At 44.0% G+C, this 26,236-nt stretch overlaps 1 protein-coding gene and 1 pseudogene across 1 annotated transcript; both read left to right on the top strand.

Annotated features, from left to right (window-relative positions):
• Positions 1 to 517: 517 nt before the first annotated feature.
• Positions 518 to 2,427, top strand: LOC103590033 (annotated as a pseudogene).
• A 4,110-nt stretch (positions 2,428 to 6,537) lies between these two features.
• ELP6 (elongator acetyltransferase complex subunit 6) lies at positions 6,538 to 19,792 on the top strand. The gene is made up of 7 exons (XM_008572146.1): positions 6,538 to 6,714; positions 8,881 to 8,959; positions 10,443 to 10,513; positions 12,983 to 13,101; positions 14,515 to 14,716; positions 17,491 to 17,637; positions 19,595 to 19,792. Exons 1-7 carry the CDS (start codon positions 6,661 to 6,663, stop codon positions 19,721 to 19,723), a joined length of 801 nt encoding a protein of 266 aa, XP_008570368.1. The 5' UTR covers positions 6,538 to 6,660; the 3' UTR covers positions 19,724 to 19,792.
• Positions 19,793 to 26,236: the final 6,444 nt, after the last annotated feature.

Genomic DNA, 26,236 nt, shown 5'->3' with positions numbered 1-26,236 from the left:
CTCATGGGGGAAATGGATGAAGCCTAGAGCGGGCAGGGAGAGGCCCTGCCTTGCCTGTGTATGGTACATCTGGGGAGTCACATCAGAGCTGAACCAGCCTCCCAGGGCTAAAGGGCCCCGTTAAAAACTCCGGGATTTTAGAGAAGACACAGATGAGGCCCATTCCTCAATCTCAACCAGATCAGTGAAGAGCCCCCTAGTCTCTGACCCAGACCACTAACTGGGCGCCAGGTTCCCATGTGAGGCTGCTGGACATGTCAACCTCTGTGTCCCTTGAGTCCTCAAACACATCAGTTTAAACCTGTCCTGACCCTCCTCTGAGTCCTCCCATGCTGCCATTGATGCCTCCCACTCTTAGCCCTCACCCCTTCTCTAGGGTCTTGTCACTTCTCCAGCCTGGATAGCTTTTTCATATCCTTTCTCCCTGTCCCCACTGCCGTGCCTGGTTCAGTCCCTCTGGGCTTCTGTGCCCCATCTAAACCACACACTGTCCTCATCACTCTCCCTCCTCGTCAGCATGGCACCTGAGGCCACTGTCTTCCTCTCAAAGAGGACTCACCACCTCACAGGTTCACCTCTGATGTCAACTCTGACTCCCTTGGAGCCTCTCTCCTCAAGGTGAGTCTCATGTGCCCCAATGCTCAGCAGATGGCTCAGGGGTGCAGGCAATCAACACAATTGGGTTGACCCTCGGCCACGGGGGATGGAAGCTCATAGAAAATTGTTCCAGCCACCTGTCCTGCAGGTGCACAGTTCTAGGAGACACTCTGGTGGCTTTTTTTCAGACCCCAGCAGACACCTCCACTTTGACAACACACCCCTACCCAGACCTTTCCTACTTCACTCCCTGCTGGGGTTCCCTTCCAAGTAAGTGGCCTCATCTCAGCAAAACCTTTTGGGGAAGCCAGGCGATAAACACTCCTCCTTCATCTATTACAATTTGCTCGAAAGCAACATCTTCCTCCAGCTATACCAAACTGAGCACAGGTCCTTGTCTCATTCATTCATCACATTTATTTAGTACCTACTGCATCACAGGTATTCTTCTACATGCTAGGAATACATTAATTTAAAAAAGAGACAAAAATCACCCCTGGTCTTGCTCCACACCCTGCTGCAGGGCCAGATCCCCTGATAGTATCTAGCTGCGCTGGCAGTGCCACCTGTCTGTGCAATGCCTCCAAGAAACAGGCTCAGGCCACGGGCAGCAAAAAGTTGGAGTAGAACAAGAAGATTACTGAAGACAAAGCTTTTGGTCTAAAAAAGGAGAAAGGAGCAAAGCAACAAATGTTTATCAAGGCTGTCACTCATCAACTTAAATTTGGTCAACAAAATCAATGTCAGGTAGCACAAAGTGAAGATGACAAGAAACTGAAGAAAGATGACAAGAAGAAAGACTTGCAGCAGCTAAATGAGTTGTTCAGACCTGTAGTTGCTGCTCAAAAAATAAGTAAACATACAGAGGCTGTTTGTTATATGTGTATTCTTCAAGCAAGGACAGTGTACTCAAGGAGATGAATTTAAGTTCTCTCATGACTTGACTCTGGAGAGAAAATATGAAAAGCCAAGTGTTTGTATTGGTGCAAGAGATGAAGAACTTGAAAAAGATTCTATGGATAATTCGGATGAGAAAAAGCTGGAAGAAGTAGTGAACATGGTGAAGTTGAAAAGAAAAAACCCAAAACTCAGTGTGCGAGCATTTCCTAGAAGCTATTGAAAACTAGTATGGCTGGGCTGGGGAGTAATATTCTTATGTATTGTCATTCACTTCCTTCTGGATTTGTGTTTAAAAAGATAAAAAGAAAAAGAAAGAACATGTAATTTCATTAGAAGATCTAATTGAAAGTGTTCTGCCCTGGGTCCAAATGTTACCAAAATCACTCTAGAATCTTTTCTTGCACAGAAAAGAAAAAGACAAGAAAAGATTGATGAACTTGAACAAGATATAGAAAGAAAGAAAGCTGACTTCAAAGCAAGGAAAGCACTAGTGATCGATCAGTGGTTGTGGAGTGTTTGAATTTTGTCCCAAACTGGTTCATGATGATGATGAAGAAGGAGATGATACCCATTACACCTAGGGAACAGGCGGTGATGAAGTGGATGATTCAGTGAGCATAAATGACATAGATTTAAGCCTGTCCATCCCAAGAGATGTACATGAGACAAGTATTACTGTAGCCAGTCTTGAAAGATTCAGCACATATACTTCAGATAAAGATGGAAACAAACTAAGGAGGTAAGGCTGAAAATGGTTTAAAAAAAAAAAAAAGTGACTTAGAAGAGGACAATGAAGGGGAGGGACAGGAGAATGGAGCCATTGATGCTGTTCCTATTGATGAAAATCTTTTTACTAGGGAAGATTTGGACAGACTAGAAGAAGAATTAAACACACTCGATTTAGAAGAATGGCACCAAACAAGTCAATGAAAAAATTAAGTCAGCTCAGCATGAGTTGAAATTGACTACATTAATTTTTTTCCACCTAGAATTAACAGGATGTTTATTTCCCATGCTGATTCTGGAGGGCTTACCCTCCTCCAAAAAAGGAATATTCTAAGTCTTCTCTTCTGACTTTGGCTACATCTCATAGTAAGTTCAGAGGAGTTCATGATAAATTGAAAATATAATGGTCGTTGCAGAAAATGATTGATTGTTGCAACTGTCCACTCAAGTAGGAAGTGGAACTGCTTTTCCACCTTTTGATTTTCACTGGGCATGTGTTATTGCTAGGAACAAAACATATTTACATTTAAAGTATGCTTCATTTGATGCAGTTTTTAGTGAGTGATTTTGATTCTTTTGTATTTATTTGTTTAAAGACTACCTAAAACATGAGCACTGTACTTCAAAAAAGAAACTGCATAAACAGATTCAGTACATCTTTGGAGAGTTAAATGGACATTGCAAATCAAACTTCTTTAATCTGATAGGATCAGCCATGATGCCCTGTGTAAAACTGTTCAAAAGTTTTCCCTTTTTTTTGCCAATAAAATTGTAAATAAAGACCATCATACATTAAAATAACAAAAAGAGAGCAAGACAAAAAAATCTGCCTCACCCAGCTTACATTCTAGTGAGGAAGGGCACTGGGTAAGCAAACTGAATTGTGAGTTAGATGGGATAAGTTCTACAGATAAAAATAAAGCAGGGTGGGGCAGATGGGCAGTCTGGCTTTTCCAGAAGCAAACACTGAGATGAAGTTTGGGGTCCACACCTATGAAAGGAAGGGGGAGGGAGCAGGATTGGGCAGAGGGAGATCTTGAACGGTGATGGAAGCCCAACAAAGATGAGGGTGGGGGTTGGATCTGGAGTGAGTATAGTCCCTCAGAATGTCTCACATAGGGCAGAAATGGTCAGTCCCTTATAGCCCCCACTTCAGTCAGTCACCAGATGAAGGCTGCCCTGGGAAGGGTGGGACCTCAGCTGAGGCTCTATGCAGCCAAGGAGGACCCCGGAGGCATTGAGAGCCAGAGATTGTTTGGCACTTGCTCTTCCTGCAGCTCCCCCTCCAAAGGGGATCTAGTGGTACAACTCCGTGTCTACCACATGGCTGTGCTTAAGGGAAGGCCTCATGGAGCAGAGACCAGAAGGAGTTAAGGAAGTGAGCCCTGCAGACATCTGAGGGAAGAGTCTTATAGACAGAGGGCACAGAATCACAGACCTTGAGTGTGGCTGTGCTTGAGGCCTGAGGGAACAGCATGGAAGCTAGTAGGGCTGGACCCAGTAAATAGCAGGAAAGGAGTTCAGGGCAGCAGTGGGCCACATCTGAGGCCACTGTGAGGACTCTGCTTTTACTCTGAGCAGGAGTGGAGCCATGGAGGGGTGAGGGCAGTGGAGATCCTGGAGCAGGAGAGCCCATGAGGAGTCCACTGCTGGGCTTCCAGAGAGGCGAGCTAAGGGTAGGCTGGGGAAGGAGCAAGAAGGTGGAGAGACTGTGAGACACACTGCAGATTCTAACCTCTGTAGACTGTCAGTGTGTGGGACTCTGCCCAAATGCTTGCCAATGCAACTGTTAATGAACACTAGGCAATTGTTAACTGGGCCACTTTAGCCAGTGTCTGTCGCCCTCTGGTGGGCATGCAGAAGATGACCCAAACCTGCTTCCAGCTTTTCTTCTGCCAGCAGTCTCTGGGTTCTAAGGGTTCACTTTCAACTCTGGGCTATGGAAACTCTCTTGTCACAGAGGGTGCAGGTGTCAGGCAGCACTTGGGAGGAAACAACTCATCAGCTCAGAGACAGGAAGGCAAAGGGAACATACGGTGTCAATGCAGCATATCCACAAGAATGAGTCTCATAAACACAGTATTGATCAAATAAATCAAGTTGCAGAAAAATACATACATTGATTTCTTAAAAACAAGCACCTGCTATGTCCTGAGCACTCTTTTAGGCACTGAGGAAATAGCAAATAAGACAGACAAAAATCCCAGCCCTCCTGCATTCTAGTACAAGGAATTAAATATATAAGGAAAGGTAAAATAAGCTCAGAGTGTAAAAATCTGTCCTATTTATCAGCACAGATAAAGGTAGCTTTAACAGGAAACAATATTTCTCTCAAGGACATGCTGCAGCTGTAGTCTCATAATAACCCCTTCTTTGAGTGACTACTGAGTTTTTACTAAGCAACTTTGTTCTCTAAAATCAAAACTTTGAAATCATATGTCAATCCCTCCAGGCAACAATCACCAGGAACATACCTGTTGCTGAAAAAATTGAGTTTATTACTTATTGCTGTGAGACAGAATGTATACCATGGGGAACCACAGGGCATCTCGTTAAGAGAGCGTTAGAAAATAATTATAGGATTTGGGCTTGTTACATGATTTGAGGGTGAGCTTAAGGAAGCACTGCTTTGCTCGGGAATAGATGTCAGAAAGTGGGGTTAATTCTGTTTGGGTATCTTAATCTTATCTATAGGGAGGGCAGACTACAGCAAGGCTAAAGCTGTGATTGATAAAGAAGCAGTACCCTTATTAGCTAGGAAAGGGGATGTTTGGTAGTTTGTGGCTTGAACAGTGTTCATGTTTTGTGTTCAACATGATTACTGAGTGATCTAGTTTTGTCTTGATCCATCACAAGCACTCTGATGTTGATGTTTTGTGAAATTGTTTATGCGCAACAGAACACCAAGAACTAGTTGTGAATGTCAGGCCAGCTCCTCGAGTGTCAGTGGCTGCTTTTCTCTTTCGCATATACCAGTAAGCACGAAACACCCCATTCTTGGTTTGAGTATTTATATCACTTTGACACAGGGAAGCAGCCTCGATTTCCATCCTAGTTGCAGACCTTCTGAAAAATGACTACATTCCACATCTATCTTAACCTTGTAGTTTTCACAGAAATGTTACCCGGGGTGCACTTTGTAGTCCAGGCCAGATATTTGTGTGATCCCTTTACACACAGCTGTGCTTTGCTTTGAGGCTATCAAAACACCACTTCATTTAAATTTCACCTAAACCCCATCCTTCCGCAAATCCTATAAGAACTCCCTTTTCCTTTAGTGGCAGGCCCAGGGCTCCACTGGTGTGCAATATTCTTCATTGCAATGAGTTAATAAACCTGGCTTTGTTAGAATTACAGGTTTGTCCCTGGTGATCTGAGGCTGATTGGGCTAGAACAAAACTATACACAGTATAATATATATAAATATTATGGAAAAATAAAAACAAGGAAAAATTAGTGTTGGGCCAGCCCGTGGCTCACTCGGTAGAGTGCGGTGCTGATAACACCAAGGCCCCAGGTTCGGATCCCACATAGGGATGGCCGGTTCGCTCACTGGCTGAGCGTGGTGCTGACAACACCAAGTCAAGGGTTAAGATCCCCTTACCGGTCATCTTTTAAAAAAAAAAGAAAAGAAAAGAAAAATTAGTGTTGGGAAAGGGACAGTTTGCGATTTAAATGGGGTGATCAGTTAAGGCCTCACAGATAGTGACATCTGAGCAAAGACCTGAAGAAAGTTGGGAATTTTTAATCGGCTGAATATTTGGAGGGAGCATTCTAGGAAGAGGGAATAGTGCAAAAGCTCTGAGGAGGGGCACACAAGGGTGTTTCAATTACACTTTCCTAGTGAGGCCTGCTGTGACAACCTCTTTAATTCTGAAACCTACACCACCCCCACCGTTACTCCCCCATCCTGCTTTTGCTTTTCTCCACAGAACTTTTCATGATATAATTCCGTGTTTATTATGCGTGTTTTCTGCTTCCCGCGAGGGCCTAAATCTTCGCCCATCTCGTTCACGAACTTAGCCCAAGCTTCTCAGCAGGCGCTTGACAGCCACGTGTGGAGGGACGAAGGCCCGGGGCTGGGGTGAGAGAGAGGCCAAGGGAAGGAGGAGGAGACCCGGTCGCGTGGGGCTTTGGGGACCACTGCAAAGACTTGGGCGCCACATGGACCCGCACGGAACAAGCGGGGTTTGTGGGAACGGAAAGCTGCGCCGCCAACGGTGCCCCATGACCCCGGACGCTACGCGCGTGCGCCGGCGGCAGCCTCAGCGAGGCGCCGGCCTGATTGGCTGCAGCAGGCGTCCAGAAGCCGCGTTGCGCATGCGTGCTCCTTGGCGCGCTACTGAGCTGGGTTCGCGGTGTGTGTTGCTCTCCCCTCTCTGTTGTCTCTGCGGCACTCCAGCTCCTCATCCAGGGCGCTAGTCCCCGGAGCCAGGAATGTTCACAGAACTCAATAACCTTCTTAACACCGCCCCTGACAGGGCGGAGCAGGTCAGAGGTCGTGCAGACCGGAAGGGGGCGGGTCCTGGGAGCGTGGCGGAAGACTGCATCCGGGATGTAAGCCTAGGAGCGGGTGGGAGAGGCACGAAGACTGTGCTCACCGCGCGCCTGGTAGTTGTAGTCTGGAGAGGGCCGAACCGGGGCTTGGGCTGGAGACTTGGCCCGCGGAAAGGGAGCTTCTGGGCCTTCTCGCATGTTCTCAAAGGCTGTGCGTGCCCTTTAAAGTCCCCAGGCAGCATGTCGGACAATTGGGTTGGCTTACATTCACAGGCGTGTACCGGGGAGCCCGTGCGTGCTCTCTGCGGTGGACGGTCCCCTGCCTCCCAGAGGAGGTTGCGGAACAGAACCGAGAGTAGAGTTCGATTCTCGCCGTCCTCATGGGACCAGCTTCTTAGCCCTGAGTCTCCCTGCCGCCCCGGAGCACTCGGTATTGAACGCTGCTGCTGCTCCTCTTCCTCTTCCTGCTCGTGGTCACTAACAGAGCTCTTTGAAGCTACACGCAGCCACCACTGGGTTGCACCAAGTCCGCCTTTGGCGCCGCAGCCTTGTCACTATTTTCTCCACCTTTGTGCTCGCACTCTGGGGCACCTCGAAATCTTTCACATTTAGCGCAGGGATTACCTCTTCCAGGAATATATCTGGCTTATTTCACAACCTTTGTCTTCCTACTGAAATGGTAAGCTCCTCCAGGCAGCCATGATACCATGTGTGTAAAGCCTTTTTATGACCCCATAGTACCTGGCAAATTGTAGCTTTCAGTAGATCCCTGTGGATTTTAGTTGCCCAGCAGTTTGTGTGTCCAAGCCTTCAGATAGCTGTGGTTACCTTTGCCATTATTGGCACTTCCAAAGTTCTCAGCCCAGGGCAAGAGAGAGGGAATGGAGGATTGAAATGGGCACCAGGAAATGACGGCACTGGGAGTAACCTTCAAGATCTGACTGTGATCTTTCATATTTTGTAAGTAAAAAAATTGAGGCCCAGATAAGTTAGGTACTTGCCTAAGGTCACACGGCATGAGGTGGCATGTATAATACCACTTGATCCTGACCCACCCTGTCACTGACAGAAAACTAGACGTAGCTGTAGCAGGGCAGCCAAGCACTGCAGAGACCACGTTTAGAGGTCTTGTCGGGCTTCTCCATGATCAAAGCTCTGCCTGAAATAGGGCCATTGGAAGAAGTTTGTTATTGGAGGAGTTTGTCAACAACTAGTTCTTCCTCCCCTTTCTCCCACATTATAGGACAGAATTGGCATCAGAATTAGAAACAGGAGGAAGTTAGGTCAGAAGACCTTTTTGAAGATCCCTTCCAATCCTGGTAGTCTCGTTTTCATTGGAGTCTGATGGTAAAAGCATCCTTTGTTCAGGATCTGATTCTCCAAAAGACTGGTCCCTGAGTTACTAAGTTGAGGATTGAGGAAGAGAAGGAATTTTTATCCTCTGTTGCTTTGAGAAATTGGAGGCTGAGATATGTTTGACCATCATGAGTAACTTAATACTGATAACTTTAATCATTGATTTTTCCATAATTTTGACTTCTTCCCCCCCCCCCCCCCCCTCTTTTTGTCCGGGGGGGGGGGGGGGAAGGCAAAAAATTGGGAAAAACAAAAATTAAAAATATTAACTTTTAAAATTTTTTTTTCCCCCCCCCCCCCCACAGATGTGGCCCCCCCCCCCCCCCTCTTTTTGTCCGGGGGGGGGGGGGGGAAGGCAAAAAATTGGGAAAAACAAAAATTAAAAATATTAACTTTTAAAATTTTTTTTTCCCCCCCCCCCCCCACAGATGTGGCCCCCCCCCCCCCCCTCTTTTTGTCCGGGGGGGGGGGGGGGAAAAAAAAATTTTAAAAGTTAATATTTTTAATTTTTGTTTTTCCCAATTTTTTGCCTTCCCCCCCCCCCCCCCCACTATTTTTGGTGGCTGGCAGGTAAGGGGATCTGAACCTGTGACTTTGATGTTATAAGGCTATGCTCTAACCAGCTTAGCTAACCAGCCAGCCCTATTTTTTTCTTTCTTGGGTAAACTCAGCATATATATCATTAAAAAATACACTCTCTAGGTGTAGAAATTTAGGCCTGGACCCTATTGACTAGCTTTCTGTACTGAGCTGACCTCTTTTGATGGAGTCTAATTCAAATTTTGTGTTTCTCTTAATTTTTAGGGGAAACTTACTCTACTCTGTGATGCGAAGACAGATGGCAGTTTCCTTGTGAACCACTTTCTCTCCTTCTACCTCAAAGGTATAGGACTCATTGATACTGTAGAAAAAGAAACCCAAGGCAAAATAAAACACAAAAAACCAGAACAAAACAAAAAACCAAAAACTGAACTGTTTCAGGAAGCAATGGGAAGACCATTTACTAGCCAGGGCTTTGGTGTTTGGGTGACTGATTACTGGGCCATCTTGTTCCCTCCCCATCCCTGCCAAAGAGTGGCATGTGCTGACCATATCCATGTTCTGCCTTCCCCTTCTCCACCCACTGTGCAGGCGTTGCCTCACTGAGGTTATGTGGCCTCCTGATTTAGTTGCTCTCTAGTCCTCGTGTATCATGAGGTCTCTGGGCTTTCCACCCTATTGACACTTTGCCTTGGCAGTAAATGCTTCATAAAGAACATGGCCACTGAGTTTACATATGGAAATAGACTAGATAAAGAAAATGGCCAAATGAAAAAACTCATTTATCAGCAGATACCCCTTGAGCATGTACTGTGTCAGGCCAGGCTATGAGATAGACCTTTGGCACTCATAGTCATAATCATTTACAGCTTTTTTTTTTTTTTTTTTTTTTGACAACTGGCCTGTATGGGGATCTGAACCCATGACCTTGGTGTTACCAGCACCACACTCTCCCAGGTGGGCTAACCGGCCAGCCTCATTTACAGCTTCGAAAGTGATTTTCTTTTTCAGATGATGTGATCATCAGCATAGAAAAAGCAAGAGAATTTACTGGTTTTTTTTTTTTTTCCTTTTTGTCTTTTTTTCGTGACCGGTAACGGGATCGCAACCCTCAGTGTCGCGCCCGTACCGTGACCGGCAACGGGATCGCAACCCTCGGTGTCGCGCCCGCACCGCGCTCAACCAGTGAGCAGACTGGTCTCTATATGGGATCCGAACCCTCGGCGGGAGCGCTGCCGTGCTCCCAAGCGCCGCACTCTACCGAGTGCGCCACCGGGCTGGCCCGAGAATTTACTGTTAAATTATTAGAATTAATAAGCTTCAGACAGGTAGCTGGAGCTTCTTTGTGCTTCCCTTATTTCCTGTTGGATACAGGACCAGTATTAAAAAAATCAATTGTCAGGGGCTGGCTGGTTAGTTTACTTGGTAGAGTGTGGTGCTGATAACAGCAAGGTTAAGGGTTTGGTCCCCATACCAGCTGGCTGCCAAAAAAACAAAACAAAACAAAAAAAAACCAGTTATGTTCCTGTGTCCCGACAATAAACAGAAAAAATTTTTTTAAAAGGCACAGTTTATTATAATAGAACAAAATTAAGTATTTCTTAATACATCTAACAGAAGTACATCCCAAAATCAATGAAGTGAGGAATAACGGTTAACTATGAGAAAAAGTACATCTTAGAATCAAATTGAGTATGTCAGGTTACAAGGCCTCTGGGTTTCTAGATTTTTCTCAGTATTTTTGTTTCCAGAGGTACGAAGTGTATCCTCTGTTTACTGGTTGTAAACAGAGGATTTATTAAAAATCATTTTATTTTGTTTTCTAGCTAATTGTAAAGTCTGCTTTGTGGCACTCATCCAGTCCTTCAGTCACTACAATATCGTGGGACAGAAGCTGGTAAATATTTTAGACTTCTGTGGTGAGGTCCCTGAGTGAGTCAGGCATGTGTGAGCATGGTCTAAGGCTGGGCTTTCCTGTTTGGGTTGTAGAAAACTTAGCAAAGGAGGGACTAAGGAAATCTTTGGATGCTGAACCCCTTATCTGAAGGGGTGAGGCAGCATTTCAGCATGTTTTATCAATTGAGAGTTCGTAGAACTGGACTGTTGTTTGTGGATCTTTTTTTTTTTTTTTTTAAAGATGACCGGTAAGGGGATCTTAACCCTTGACTTGGTGTTGTCAGCACCACGCTCACCCAGTGAGCAACCGGCCATCCCTATGTGGGATCCGAACCCGGGGCCTTGGTGTTATCAGCACTGCACTCTCCCGAGTGAGCCACAGGCCGGCCCATTGTTTGTGGATCTTAATCAAATCCTTCTCTACTGATTCTGGACAAGTTAAGGTTTTCTTCTCAGTGTGGACTTTAATCTTGGTCTTGCTGGGTTGGAGAACACGGCTTGGTCTGCTGCCAAGTTGGATGCCTCCACTGTCTCTGCCTAATTATAGGGCTTGAGACCCAAATGTGGGGAGAGGCACTTTTGTTGCCTGCCCCTCATCTCTTCTTGGCCTGCCCCTCATCTCATCAGATGCAGCCAGGAAAGAATAAGATGGCAAAAAAAAATAAAATAAAATAAGAAAAAAAAAAGTACAAAAAAGTAACAACAACATTAAAAAGAAAATGGCCAAGAGTCTGGTGAACCTCTTGAACCAGGCTGGGCCATTACATGTAACCTATGACCAAGTGGACTTACTACCTGAGAATGGGAGCTGAAGAGGTGTATTTGGTTTTTCTTTGGGTAGGCCATCCTTAGAGAGGGTGAGAACCAGGTCACTCATCAGAAGTGATCTTTAAAATGCCGATCTTACTGTTGGGCTAAGTCACTGCCAACCTGTGTATTCTCATGTCCAGATTGGCCACTTTTCTTTTTTTACCTTTGAGTCATAATCAACATGGCAAGGATGGCTTGTACAGTACTTGGCATGTGAAGTACAGGAGTGTGAGCTTCCATATTCATGGCATGTTATTGCACTTACATAAGTAGACTAGTAATGAGTAAGAGCAAAGGTGATGATCAGTCTTTCTCTGTTGGGGCAGCTGTTTGAGCGAATGGTGTTGGATAGTGGAGGACGGTGGGTGTTCAGTGTGTGAGTTAGCAATTGACACCTGTTCTAGAGGCTTGGAGAGTCTAAAGAGTTCCATGTGATCTATTTCTGCACAGATAGAGTACTGGGTTGCTTATTTTGAATGCATCACCATCCCTGTGTATTTGTTGAAATGCAGATCCTGGGTCCTACCCTCATTCTGGAAGTCTGAAGTTGGGTCCAGGGATCTACATTTTAATCAGGCATCTCAAGGGGTTTTTAATTGGGCGGTTCATGAAAAACCATATTTAAGAAGTCCTGGTCTAGAGCAGGGGTAGGTAAACTAAATTTCTGCATCCCTTGTTTTTCATAAATAAAGTTTTATTGGCACACACCAACACTTGTTTATTTACAAATTGTCTATGGCTGCTTTCACTCTACAGCAGCAGAGTTGAGTGGCTGCAACAGAGACTGTACGGTCTGCACAGCCTATCTGGCCCTTTACAGAAAAAGTTTGCTGATCCCTGGACTAGAGCATCAAGAGTTCATGTTGCCCTAACTTTGATGGGAGTACTTCCTTAGTTTAAGGAAAATAAAATAGAAGGAACTTACTTATAATGAATTCTTACTGTATTTCAGGCAGCCTGATGGTTATAGTCCATGAATTGTGTTCTTTAAAACCTCAGACCAGTTTTCAGGTTCCATGCCCCTGGTGGGCAAACAAAGCCAAAAATCTGGCCCTTTCTCTGGTACTGGCATTTTCCGGATCATTCACCCATCATATTGTTATTATTTACTTATTATTTCTTTTTAAATGTGCTTAATTTTATAAATACATGCATTTAAAAATGAAATTTTTTATTACTATTGTAGGGGAAATTATAATTACCCAATCAGTATTGGATAATTATAAAAATAGATATGTAAACAAAAGAATGTAAGTTTTCAAAAAGAATGTGACAGTTAAATGGAAATGCACATCTAAAAACAGAACAGGGGCTGGCCCTGTGGCGCACTCGGGAGAGTGCAGCGCTGGGAGCGCAGTGACGGATCCTATATAGGACTGGCCGGTGCGCTCATTGGCTGAGCGCGGTGCGGGCGACACCACACCAAGGGTTGTGATCCCCTTACCGGTCACGAAAAAGAAAAAAAAAAAAAAAAAAACAGAACAGGAATTGTAGGTTCGAAGTACCTAGGGGAAAGAAGACACGGGCCCCGTGTGTAAAGTAGACAAGTAAACATTTGCAGGGTTTCGAATGGTCTTGTGCCCTCTCGTGAGCTAGCATCTAGTCCTCTGATGGGTTCCTCTACAAGGCACAGTAACTCATTCACCTTTGTTGTGTTTAGGGTGTCAGCCTGACCACTGCGCGGGAATGCGGGCAGCTTGTGTTTCTCGAGGGTCTCAAGTCCTCTGTGGATGTCTTCTTCCAGGCTCAGGAGGAGCCACATCCCTTGCAGTTTCTCAGGTCAGTCAGCCTGAAGCCCAGCCCAAAAGGCCACACCTGGCAAGTGGGCCTACACAAGGGTGGATGTGTGATTCCTTCTCCTTGTTGTGTGGGAGGACAAAATTGGCTTCAGGAGTCAGATACTTCACCTGGTGTTGCAGCATTATCAGAAAGCCCTTACCTCTTATCATGAAGCCGAGGGTATACAGTTGTCCCAAAAGCTTAGAGAGCATCATTTGCTGGGAATATGGCAGAAGAGTATGCTTTGCTGTTTTTTCCAACCCTAGTATACATCTTTGCTCTGTTCTTGGCTTGATATAGGGAGCAGCAAAGTATGGGCCATGGGCCAGCCACCTGTTTTTGTAAATAAAGTTGTATTGGAACACAGCCACATTGATCTGGCTGTTTTGCACTATAGTAACAGAACAGTTGAGACAGAGACTGCAAGCCTAAATATTTACAATCTAGCCTTTTAAGAAAAAGTTTGTCATCTCCTGGTTTGGTATTCAGCATCACAGGTCTGAGATTAGCTTTCCTCCTTGTCCTATGTGAACATCAGCCACAGACATAGCTGTGTGCAGACTCCCCACTTGGCTGCTGTTCTTTCTCTACCAAAAAGGAAATCATACAGGAACTTTTCCCACTGCCCCCCTCTCTCAGACACACCCTTATGCAGTGGCTGGGAAGCTGTGTTCCCTGACCCTGTGTGTGTGATCTCACACACATCCCTTTGCACCTGTGACCCTGGGTTTCTTCATCTGAATGCAGGGGCTGGTTACCCCTGATCCCAAGGTGTGGGGAGTCATCCTTGTTGTTAGTGGAGATAACCCAATGCCAGGACCTCATCCCTGTAGTACGAGGCTGTAGGGCAGTTGCCTGAGCCCTGTGCTCTGTTCCCCAACCCATTAATAGGAAATGACTGCTGGGAGTAGTCATTGAGGAAGACAGAGGTAGGTAGGCCAGCTTGTATCAGGAGCAGGCTGAATCTGTTATGTGTACTAGCAGCCCTTAGGGTGCTGCCCCTCACCACCAGGTCACCTGCATTACTGTTTAACTTTTTATAGCCACATATGACCTGCTGGGAAGCTTTTCTTGCCTGCCTGGTCCAAGTTAATCTTCCAGATGCCTTAAGCTCTTGGGTTGAGAGGTTGTATGGTGTCTCTTAAGGGCCCCAGGGCTGTTTATTTTTGTGTCTCTCAGTTTCTAGTACAGTGCTTTGTACCTAATAGGCCTCAGGAAATATTTGATTTGGAGTAAAACTTACTTGTGCACATGTGCATGCCTTTTCTTTCCTGCCTAATTGAGAACCTCCTGATGCCAAGATCTGTGATAAAGTTCTTTGCTTCCCCCAGCCCTTTCCTGTGGTGCTGCTTGGTCCCAGATAAACATTTATGGAGAGAGTGAACTTTGGTGACTTTTGTCCTGTGTCTTCAGGGAGACCAATGCTGGGAACCTGCAACCATTGTATGAGTTTGTGCGGGAGGCCCTGAAGCCTGTGGACAATCGGGGCGCTGCGTGGAGGTGCCCAGTGCTGTTGGTAGATGACCTCAGTGTGCTGCTGAGCCTGGGCATGGGGGCGGTGGCCGTGCTGGACTTCATCCACTACTGCAGAGCCACTGTGTGCTGGGAATTAAAGGTACTAATGATACTGCATTCTGCACTCCCACCTGTGACCTCTGAGACCCTAGACAGGTCCAGACTTACTTGCTTTCAGTGATCTTTTTATTTGCTTGAAGTTTTGGCTTTACTCTGGCAAGCTAAGAAATCTTTTGGTCTACCCACCCTGCTACCCCCTGCTTGCCATTGCTAAAAAATAAAGCCCTCGAAATTAAAGGGGTGACCAGCTCTGTGTTCAGTAGGGCTGGTCATGTGTGGTACTGCTTCAGTCCCAGCTCTGCCACTCACTGCTGTGTGTTCTGGGGCAAGTTTTTATCATCCCTGAGTGTATTTTGAAGATCATCTGAGATAATGGGTGTCAACTTTTTTACGTATTGTAAAGTGCAATACAAGTATAGGATGTAAGATATTACCTTTATTATCAAATTATAGGCAAAAATAGAAATTTTTTCCATAGGAGAGTTTTTAACAATAGTAGACCAATTAAATAGGAATGGCTGTGGTGCCTACCTCACAGGTACCTGACTGTCAGAATTAAGTGATATGAAGCTTATAACACACCAGCATGGTGTCTGGCCCATGGTAGCCACTCTTCAGTTTGTGATGTGCAGCTGGTAGAAGCCCTTGGACAGTGAGTGGTGTGGTGTGGTCAGGGGGCAAGTGTGGGGCAGTGGGACAGATGGGCTGAATGAGTTAGCCAGGGGCATGGATAACCAGCAATGTGTGTTGAGCATGTCCTGCCTGGAAGCTGTGTTCAGGGAACTGCTGAAGCTGTCCCAGGTACAGTTGCAGGGCCAGGAACCAGAGTAATGCGGAGGGAGTGGGAGGAGGAGAAAATGTAGGGGCTTGGAGGGCAGTCAGGGTTGGAGTGACAGTAGTCAAAGGTGCCTTCTACAACTCAGCTTGCTCCGTGGCCTGCTGCCACCCTCTTTTTGTGAAAATAGCTCTCTTAGTTAGAAAAGTTAAACTTGGACATAGCTTAAAAAAGAAGAGGAAAGAAAGAATATAATGTGTGCTTTAGCAAAAAGTGATTGTCTCCCTCCCTCCAATGTGTATCCTTCTAGGGAGTCTATGGAATAATGAACACATTTGTATGTTATTTGTCTCCCTGCATTTTTCTTCACATTACCTGCTATCCACACTGTTTAGTATTTCTTTTTTTTCATTTAATAAAACATACAAGGTGCATCCAGGCCAGGCGACCATGGGGGAGACCATCATGGGGGAGCCAGCACCATTCGCCCCTGAGGCCCTGAAGATTGGCCAGTGGGCCTGGCCCTGCTCACCACCGTCAGCAACTGGGCTGACCAGGGAGCTGGAATCAAAATCCCCTGGGGCCCTCAGATGGGGGGCCGAGGGCTTTATCCCTACCCCCCCTTGCCACATCTCCCTCCCAACAACATCTTAGAGTATACTTATTAAACATGAATGTTTCTATGGGGTGTGTAAAAAAAAAAGCCAGAGAAACCATTAATCTTTAAGAAAGAGAGAACAGATCTATGGTTATTAGAGGTGGGGTGAGGGTGAGGGGGATGAGGAGAGATTGGATAAGGGGTACAAAGAATAAGTACGATTTGTAATATTATGCTAATAACATTGATCAACATATGCTGTACACAGGTGATGGGAGACAACATTGTACTCCAAAAATATGTAATAATCAATTATATTTCAATTAAAACACACACACACACACACACATGGGCTGTCCAATTAGCTCAGTTATTTACAGTGCGGTGTTAGGGGTTCAGATCCCTGTACTGGCCAGGTGCCAAAAAAAGTATGTTTTGTTCATTGCCCAAAAAGAGAACACATCGATCTGCTGCATTCTTTTTACCTTAATCTTTTTTTTTTTTTTTTTTTTTTTGGCGACTGGCCAGTGTGGGGATCCAAGCCCTTGACCTTGGTGTTATAATACTGTGCTCTAACCAACTGAGCTAACTGGCCAGCCCTTGCTGCACTCTTTTTAACGACTAGATGATACTTACTATTCAAGCTGTCACTTTTTGATGAGGTTGAACTTACTCTCCATTTCTGCTTGGCTAACTCCTGCTTGCCCTTCAAGACTCAGCTCAGAAGTGCCCACCTGACCCCTTCCTTCTGGCTAGATAGGATGCCTCTTCTCTGTGCTTCCCCAGGACCCCATGCTTCCCTCTCTTCTGGCATTGTCATCCAGTATTGTCAGCATCTGTCTCTCTCCAGGGACCATATCTCTTGCCTTTTATCCCCACTGTGGGGTCTGATACACAGTAAGTGCTTAGGGACTGTTGACTGGATAAATTGGTGCCTGGCAGAATGGTGGCATTTTTTATCTTTTTAGAAAGATGACCAGTAAGGGGATCTTAACTCTTGACTTGGTGTTGTCAGCACCACGCTCTCCCAAGTGGACTAACTGGCCATCCCTATATAGGATCCGAACCCATGGCCGTGCTGTGATCAGCACCACACTCTCCCGAGTGAGCCACAGGCCGGCCCAGAATGGTGGCATTTTTAATAACATTGACTGATCAGGAGAATGAGCTAATTCTGAAGACCATAGGGCGAGCTTGGTTTTAGATGAATTGAGCTGGAAGACAGGTTGGACATGTTGGTGAAACTGTCTAGTAGATGGTGGGAATTAGGGTCCTAGGGCCCAGGCAGGGGTTTTCCCACAAAGGGGCTGGTGGTAGCAGCAGTTGGAATGGTATTTGTGGGAGGATGTGCAGGGGAGTGGAAGCTCTGAGAGCCCAGTGCTCCCTTACCCTAGATGTCCCTTCCAGTATGGAGCAGGTTTCCATCTTATATCCAATGCAGGGAAACGTGGTGGCTCTTGTGCATGACAGTGGAGATGCCGAGGATGAGGAGAATGACATCCTACTGAACGGCCTCAGTCATCAGAGTCACCTGATCCTGAGGGCCGAGGGCCTGGCCACTGGCTTCTGCAGGGACGTGCATGGACAGGTATGCAGGGGCTGGGGCCAGGGGCTCACTGGGCAATGGGCTGCTTGCCCCTGTGCCTATGAATACAGACTATACTGTGAACCTATGTTAGGTTCACAGGCTTGTCTGGTTGAGACATTCCTTCAGGTGGAAGGGGAACCTAAAAGGAACTCTCTTACATTGTTGGTGGGAATGCATAATGGTGCAACCCCTATGGAAAATGGTTTGGAGGTTCCTCAAACAGTTGCAGATTGATCTACCATATGACCCAGCTATTTCACTGCTGGGAATATATCCAAAGGAATGGAAATCATCAAGTCGAAGGTATACTTGTTTCCCAATGTTCATTGCAGCACTCTTCACAATAGCCAAGAGCTGGAATCAGCCCAAATGTCCATCATCGGATGAGTGGATACGGAAAATGTGGTATATCTACACAATGGAATACTACTCAGCTATAAAAACGAATGAAATACTGCCATTTGCAACAACATGGATGGACCTTGAGAGAATTATATTAAGTGAAACAAGTCAGGCACAGAAAGAGAAATACCACATGTTCTCACTTATTGGTGGGAGATAAAAATAAATAAATAAATTCACACACACACACACTCACTCACTCACTCACTCACTCACTCACTCACTACCGGGGGGGAGAAGAAGACATAACAATTACAATTCCTTGAAGTTGACACGACAAGCGAACAGAAAGGACATTGTTGGGTGGGACACATTTTCCATTTGTGACCAAATTGGAGGTCTCCTAAAGAGGAGACAGCTGTCTAGAGTAGAATGCAGGGGCCATGCCATCAAATAACAGCAAAATTCCCCTGCAGTACTACAGCAGGCTTTGTATATTCAGTTCAGTTTTATTCCTTTTAAAATAAAGACTCAAGAGGGCTGGCCCGTGGCTCACTTGGGAGAGTGTGGTGCTGACAACACCAAGTCAAGGGTTAAGATCCCCTTACCGGTCATCTTTAAAAAATAATAATAATAAAATAAAATAAAGACTTGGGGAGGCCGTCCCCATGGACTAGGGTTGCTGCTGCCCCCACTGCTGCCTCTTCCCAGAAAGTTCGGAGCACTTAGAAGCAGAGAGTCCTGCTCTGGGAGGGAAGCTGGGTTCTAACCTCTGATGGAGCTGCTGTGGTTCTGTGCCTTCTAAAACTTCTCTTTTGGAATCACCCCCAAGTCTCCCCTACATCTTTGAGGTTTACTTCATGTTGACCACTCTTGACCCAGTAAGGCTGGTTAGGAATCTTGGCACAGAGTCATTCAGAGGCAAGTCTGGCAGATAAAGCAAAGGAGTGAGCCCAGAAATGCTGCATTGGTAGTGCCTGTGGCACAGAATAAGGAGAAGGTTCTGCAGAGTAGCTGTGGTCTCTCTCTCAAGCCAGTCCTCCAGAGCATTGTTAGTCAGCAGAACATCATCAAAATAATCATCAAATGGCCTTCCTGAGCCTCTTCGTTGAATGTAGGAGTTTCAGAATTAGCAGTAAGTACAAAACCATGAAAAGAAAAAAAGACCCTAGGGAAATACATAAAAGTACTTTACCAGTTTTTCTCTGGAGGATTTTTTTCTTCCTTTTACTTTTCTTTTCTCTTTCACTTTTTTTTTTTTTTTTTTTTTTTTTTTTTTTTTTTTTTTTTTTTTTTTTTTGCAGCTGGCCGGTATGGGCATCTGAACCCGTGACCTTGGTGTTACAAGGCTGTGCTCTAACCAACTGAGCTAACCAGCCAGCTCTCTCTCACATTTTCTGTAATGAGCTAATATGATGGTTTAACAAAGGGGGAAACCTGTATTTTCAGTTAGCTGGTAATCTTTATTTTGGAAGTTGGTTCTCCTACTGTATGGCACATCTGACTACAATCTCATAGAAGCCTCACTGAAGGTCACAGAGAAGGCAGGGTGGGATTCACAATGGACAGGTACTTGGGGCAGCTGCTGCTCTTTCATTCTTCTCTCTCTCTGTAGCTGAGGATCCTGTGGAGAAGGCCGTCACAGCCCACAGCCCAGCGGGATCAGAGCCTCACTTACCAGTACAAGATACAAGACAAGAGCGTGTCCTTTTTTGCCAAAGGAATGTCTCCTGCTGTTCTGTGACCTGATTTAGGGGCAGTTGAAGCTACCGTGTACTATTTTTTTTTTTTTCCTTTTTTTGTCTTTTTTCATGACCGGCAATGGGATCGCAACCCTCGGTGTTGCGCTCGCACCTCGCTCAGCCAGTGAGCGGCCGGTCTGTATGTGGGATCTGAACCGTCGGCGGGAGCACCGCCGCACTCCCAAGCGGCGCACTGTAGCAGTGCACCACCGGGCCGGCCCCTACCGTGTACTATTTTTGGAAGTGGAAGATAAAGCAACCTAGCAGAAATGGGTCTTTACACCTTTGCAGTAGTATTTCAGTCTGGACTAGCAACTCTGCTGTGACCCAGGGAGGGTTGAATGGTATGATGCTGATATGCCTTTGTTCCCCAGGGCCCTGTTCAGAAAACACAATGAGGAATCTGTGACCCTCCCTCTGCTGAGAGAGGCTGGATATGAACCCTAGCAAAAGTGGTCCTTTGGAGCCTTCTGTGTAAATACGCTTTAGCCCCAACTGCCCATTTTTAATTTTTTTGAGTCTTTCAGAGCCAGAGTGGGTATGAATGAATGTGCCAGCCAGGAGATAGTCACAAATGGCAGGCATCTAAGGGGACAACTAGGATGGAATAAAGTGAGTTTGCACACTGGGGCTTCCTGGGGGTTGTCTCTTACTTTTGTCATCTTCCTGCAAATGTACTTTCCCTCTAAGTCCAGTGAGGAAACAGGCTTAAAGAAGTTTGGAAGCACAGTCAAGGCTGTAGGTGATGGGGTCTGACTCCAAAGTCCTCACTTGCTGACTGTTGTGGAAACCAGAGGCAGGCTCCCCACCTGAAGGTGTGACCCTTCAGCTTCTCCTGTATGTGCGATGCCTTGCCCATATGCTGATGAGTCCTCTCCATCAAGGGCCTGGCACCAGAGACTTGGTCACATGAGGCCCTGTGTATGGCACAGGTGTGTATGGCCTTGGTGAGAGGGGTAAGGAATGTTCTTGCCAGGCAGGATGGGTCCTTGGCAAGGAGCTGGTGCTTCCCTCACTTGTGAAGACTGCAGGAGGTGAACTCTTGCCCCAGCATCATCCTCGAACTCTTGACCTTGGTGTTACAAGGCTGCATTTTAACCAACTGAGCTATCCAGCTAGCCCCTTGCCTCAGCATCCTGTATATGACGACTGGTCCCACTCAGCCCCTCAGTCAAGGTCACTTCAGAGTGGATGCCAGGGGTATTCTCTTAAAATGCTTTTTTTTTTTGTAGATTATACTGCAATGAGTTTTATCTTAAAAATAAATAAAATGAAAAAAAAAAAAACCCTGTTTTGCAGTGTACTTAGAAACTTTACTATCAGGGGGCCGGCCCAGTGGCACACTGGATAGTGCACCGCTTGGGAAGCGCGGCGGCACTCCCGACCGAGTGTTCGGATCCCACATACAGACCGGTTCCCGCTCACTGGCTGAGCGAGGCGCGGGAGCAACGCCTAGGGTTGCGATCCCGTTGCCGGTCCCGGTCCGGTACAGGGGCGACACTGTGGGTTGCGATCTGTTGCCGGACACGGAAAAAGACAAAAAAAAAAAAAAAAGAAACTTTACTATCTGTTGTTTAATTTTAAGTTTTTTTACATTTTTTAGTCTTTGTAAAAGGGAAACATTTATCACCCCTCCCCCCAAATCATGCCAACTATTATGGAGATTATGCCACTGAAACAGTAGCTGTTTTTAATCTTAAAATGTTGCAGACCTGATAGAATATTTGAAAATTGAGTGTAAGAGAAGGTGGTTATTAAAGAATCTAATGATTCTTCTGTTAATACTTCCGTATTTATAAAAGCTTTATTTGAGCTACAATTCTGAATGGTCAAGGCACCATTTTTTTTTTTTTTTTTTAAATGACAGGCAAGGGGATCTTAACCCTTTACTTGGTGTTGTCAGCACCACACTCTCCCAAGTGAGCTAACTGGCCATCCCTATATAGGGATCCAAATCCGTGGCCTTGGTGTTATCAGCACAACACTCTCCCAAGTGAGCCATGGGTCGGCCCCTCAAGGCACCATTTTTTACTATTATATGAATGTTGCTGTCATGTTTCTTCACGTAGTTTGTAAATGTTTTCATTAAACTTTTTATGTTTAATGACTAGTCAGTATTTTATGGTGTAATTATATTCTAATTTGCTTAGCTATTCTCTTGGCATGTAGATTCCAGTTTTTACAGTTATCAATTATGTTGTTACAAATTCTATATGCTATACCTGTTTGGGCATGGGGACAAGTACTTGTTTCTTTAAAACAGTGACAAAACAGGTCAGTTGTGGAGCTTGTGGGACTGATATTCTAGTGGAAGTATGGTCGACAAAATTGAGAAGTGATATATGTAGAGTTAGACCATGATAAGTGTTACAAATAAAGCAGGCAAAGGACCTGTGAAAAGCTAGAGGTGATAAAATTTTAGAATCTATTCCCTAAAGTGGAATTGCTGAATTGCAGCATGAACTAAATGGTCCTTGCAAATTATCGGGTTGCTCTTCAGAGTTATGGAGCCAGTTAACAGTGATACATAGATTTTCCTTCACCAACTTTGGGTTTAACTTCTTATTAATTTCATAGTGGTGCAAAGTTGTGTGAAAATGGAAGTTTCTGGAGGTGGCCCAGTGGCGCACTGCTTTAGTGCGCCACTTGGGAGCACGGCAGCGCTCCCGCCGAGGGTTTGGATCCCACATACAGACCGGTTCCCGCTCACTGGCTGAGCGAGTTGCGGGCGCAACACCGAGGGTTGCGATCCGTTGCCAGACACGAAAAAAGACAAAAAGGAAAAAAAGAAAAAAAAGAAAATGGAAGTTTCTTTAATGACTAGGATATAATTTTCTCTATTTTTCCATGTGTACAGAATCTCTCACCCTTGCTTACTTAGCAATTAAACCCTTGTAACAACCTTATTTTATTAATTCTTTGTAATATTTTGAAAGGTAAGATTTTATCAGGCTGGCTGGTTAGCTCAGAGCACAGCCTTGTAATATCGAGGTCAAGGGTTCGGTTCCCCATGCACCCTCCCAAAAAGATTTTATTATTGTCTTTATTTATGAATAGTTTTCTACATTTTGGTTTTTAAACAATATTTTGTCTTCAGAAACATTGGCTTTATATTTAAATATTCATAGGTTACACCTGTTTTATATAAGGGACTGTAAAGATAAAAACAATTCTAAAGTCATCTGCAGTCTAGTGGGGGGTAGAGAACAGGAACATAAATAATGTGATGCAGTGGAGAATGTGATGAGGGCCATACACATGACTCAAATAATGTGAGGCTGATACAGAAAAAGCAATTATTCCCCCTCTTTTTTTTTTTTTTTTTAGTTGGGGGAGCAGAATATTGGGGAGGAATTTATGGAAGCAATGCTGTTTGAATAAGACCTTGGCATGTTCTTATTTCGTCTTTAACGGTATCTTAGCTCTTCATGACTCAGAAATGTACTTTTCTTCCTTAATAAAATAATGTTGCTGTTCTTTGTTTTCTAGTCGAAAACAATTTTTAAAATATGCTTAACATTTTGACTCATTTAGAATTTGTTACAGTAATTTGTCTCTGTGCTGATAACTAAATAGCCCAAAAGCATTTATTGAAAAGAAATGTCCTCTCTATGTAGTTTCAATTTGTTTATATATAAAGTTCTTAAAATTAAGCCTCTCTAAAATTTGTCTTAGAAGATATTAAAAGGTTAGTGTATGTCTGCTGTCAAGAGTATTAAAAGCGTATTTTGCCCATTTATTTATCCAGATGAATTTTGCCAGCACTGGCAAAACTCTGTTCTTTTTTTTGGCCGCTGGCTGGTGCAGGAATCTGAACCCATGACCTTGGTGTTATAAGGCTGTGCTGTAACCAACTGAGCTAATTGCTTGTCCCAAACTCATATAAAGTATTCTTCAGGGACTTTTTCTCTCATTTTTTTAAATTGTAGTTTTATGATTTTATTAAACCTAAGTGAATACTTTAATATCCTTTTATTACAAGCTTTTTGTTATTGGAAAAGAAAGTACCTGCTTTTGTTTGTCTTTCTGTGATGTTTGACATAAAAATGAAGTTGAATTTTTAAAATGTATAACTCATTCTATAGTTTTTTCTAAACTGTTAACCTCTAATGATATCTACAAATAATGATACCAACCTTGCTTATTTTTTCCCTTGGGTAACTTTAATCAGCATTTTAAAATTTGTTAAATAAGAGTGGTGTGAAGTTATTCATTGTCTAATTTCTGTTTTTTAAGGGACTAGGAAGCATTTTGTACAGTAATTCTTTTTTTTTTCTTTTTTGACAGCTGGCCAGTATAGAGATCCAAACCCTTGACCTTGGTGTTATAACACCACACTCTAATCAACAGAGCTAACTGGTCAGCCTGATATAGTAATTCTTAATTTTAAAATATAGTCATGCATTGCTTAACAATGAGGAAGCAGTTCTGAGAAATGCATTGTCAGGCAATTTTGTCATTGTGAGAACATCATAGAATGTACTTACACAATTCTAGCCTACTATACCTAAGCTATACTGTTATATGACTGGCAGTGCAGTAGGCTTGTTTATACCACTATCACCACAAACACATGAGTAATGTGTTGTGTTGTGACCTTACTACAGCGATGTTGTCACTAGACAATAGGAGTTTTTCAGCTCCAATATAATTTTGTGGAATCACCATTATATATGCGCGTCATCCTTGACTCAAATGTCATTATGCAGCACATGACTGTATATATTATCAAGTCAGTTTTAAAAAAAACAAAAACCTTGGAGAGGGAAAAGAGAAAAAGATGTTCTTCCTCAATCTCCTATCCCCCCCTTTTTAAGAGTTTAATCAGCATCATTATTGAATTCTGTACACCTTTTTAGCCTCACCAAGATAAGGCTCTTTTTTTCCTGTGAGCATCGTAATACTTTTCTCTCTTTTGTATGTAGCTTGAATTCATCTTACAGTCTTATTTTATTGGTATTCATTTATTTTCTGTTTTCTGCTGTTTATGTTAGGCTTGCTAAGATCTTTTAAACTTATTAAGATTTATTTATTATTATGATATGCCATCTATATTTGCAAGATGACCTATAATCTTTGTATGTCTGTGTTATCCTGGTCAAGTTTGAGCATTAGAACAATATGTACCTCATAAGCCATATTGAGTACATTTCATGTACTTTGAGATTCTTAATCTTTTTTATTCCAAGTTAGGACTTGCATTGGTCAAGGTCAGATAACTTTGGGGTGGTAATTAAAAATTTTTTTCTGGGCTGGCCAATTAGCTCAGTTGATTGGAGCGCAGCCATGTAACACTGAGGTCATGGGTTTGGATCCCTGTACTGGACAGCTGCCAAAAAATAAAAAATTTTTTTCTTTGTTACAGGTCTTTACTTATGGTTAATTTTCTCTGTTATGTAAGTTTTTTCTGAAATAGTTATCCATTCTGTTTGTTTTCCTGGAAAAATATTTGTAATCATATATATATAAGAGACTTGCATCAAGAATATAGAAAGAATTCTTACAACTCAATAAGACACATAACCAAGTTTAAAAATGGGCAAAAGATTTGAATAGACCTATCACCAAAGCAGACATAGGAATGGCCAACGTGCATATAAAAAGATGCTCACAATCGTTATCCTTTAGGGAAATGCAAATTAAAACCACAGTGAGATACTACAACACAGCCACTAAAATGGCTGTATCTAAAAGACTGACAGTAACAAGTGTTGGCAATGATGTGTAGAAATTGGAACCTTTGTACATTGCTGGTGGAAATGTAAAATGGTACAGCCACTTTGGAAAATGGTTCGGCAGTTTTTAAAAATGTTAAACATAGATTTATCTACCCAAGAAAAATGAAAACATGTCTACACAAACACTTGTCTGTGAATGTTGATAGCAACATTTATCATAATGGCTCCAAAGTGGAAACAACCCAAATGTTCATCAACTGATGATAAAAATGTGGTGTATCCATGCAATGGAATATTATTCAAGTAGTAAAAAAGGAATGAAATACTGATATATTCTACAACATGGATGAACCTCAAAAATATTATACTGCATACAAAAGACTATATATTGTATGATTCCATTTATATGGAATGTCCAGAAAAGGCAAATCTAGAGGGACAGACAAGAGATTAGTAGTTTCCTGGGGCTGGGAGTGAGAATGGGAAGTGACTTCATTAGGTTTCTTCTTGGGGTGATGAAAATGTTCTAAAATAAGGTAGGGGCCGGCCCATGGCTCACTTGGGAAAGTGTGGTGTTGATAACACCAAGGCCACTGGTTCAGATCCCTATATAGGGATGGCTGGTTAGCTCACCTGAGAGAGCGTGGTGCTGACAACACCAAGTCAAGTTAAGATCCCCCTACTGATCATCTCTTTAAAAAATTTTTTTTTTTTTTTTTTTTTTTTTGTCTTTTTCCATGTCTCAACGGATCGCAACCCTCAGTGTTGCCCCCGTACCAGAACGGGGACCGGCAACGGGATTGCAACCCTCGGTGTTGCTCCTGCGCCTCGCTCAGC

The sequence above is a fragment of the Galeopterus variegatus genome, unplaced genomic scaffold (assembly GCF_000696425.1).
Source record: "Galeopterus variegatus unplaced genomic scaffold, G_variegatus-3.0.2 Scaffold757, whole genome shotgun sequence".
NCBI classification, from domain to species: domain Eukaryota; kingdom Metazoa; phylum Chordata; class Mammalia; order Dermoptera; family Cynocephalidae; genus Galeopterus; species Galeopterus variegatus.
The sequence above is the reverse complement of the archived record's forward strand: the minus strand, read 5'-3'. Positions and strand labels throughout refer to the sequence as shown.

Bases quoted from the DNA above. Each gene is read 5' to 3' on its own strand.
- ELP6 (XM_008572146.1), top strand. From the start codon at position 6,661: ATGTTCACAGAACTCAATAACCTTCTTAACACCGCCCCTGACAGGGCG. The intron at 8,960-10,442 runs GTATAGGACTCA...TTTGTTTTCTAG, and splicing joins TCTCTCCTTCTACCTCAAAG to CTAATTGTAAAGTCTGCTTT. The intron at 13,102-14,514 runs GTCAGTCAGCCT...CTGTGTCTTCAG, and splicing joins CATCCCTTGCAGTTTCTCAG to GGAGACCAATGCTGGGAACC.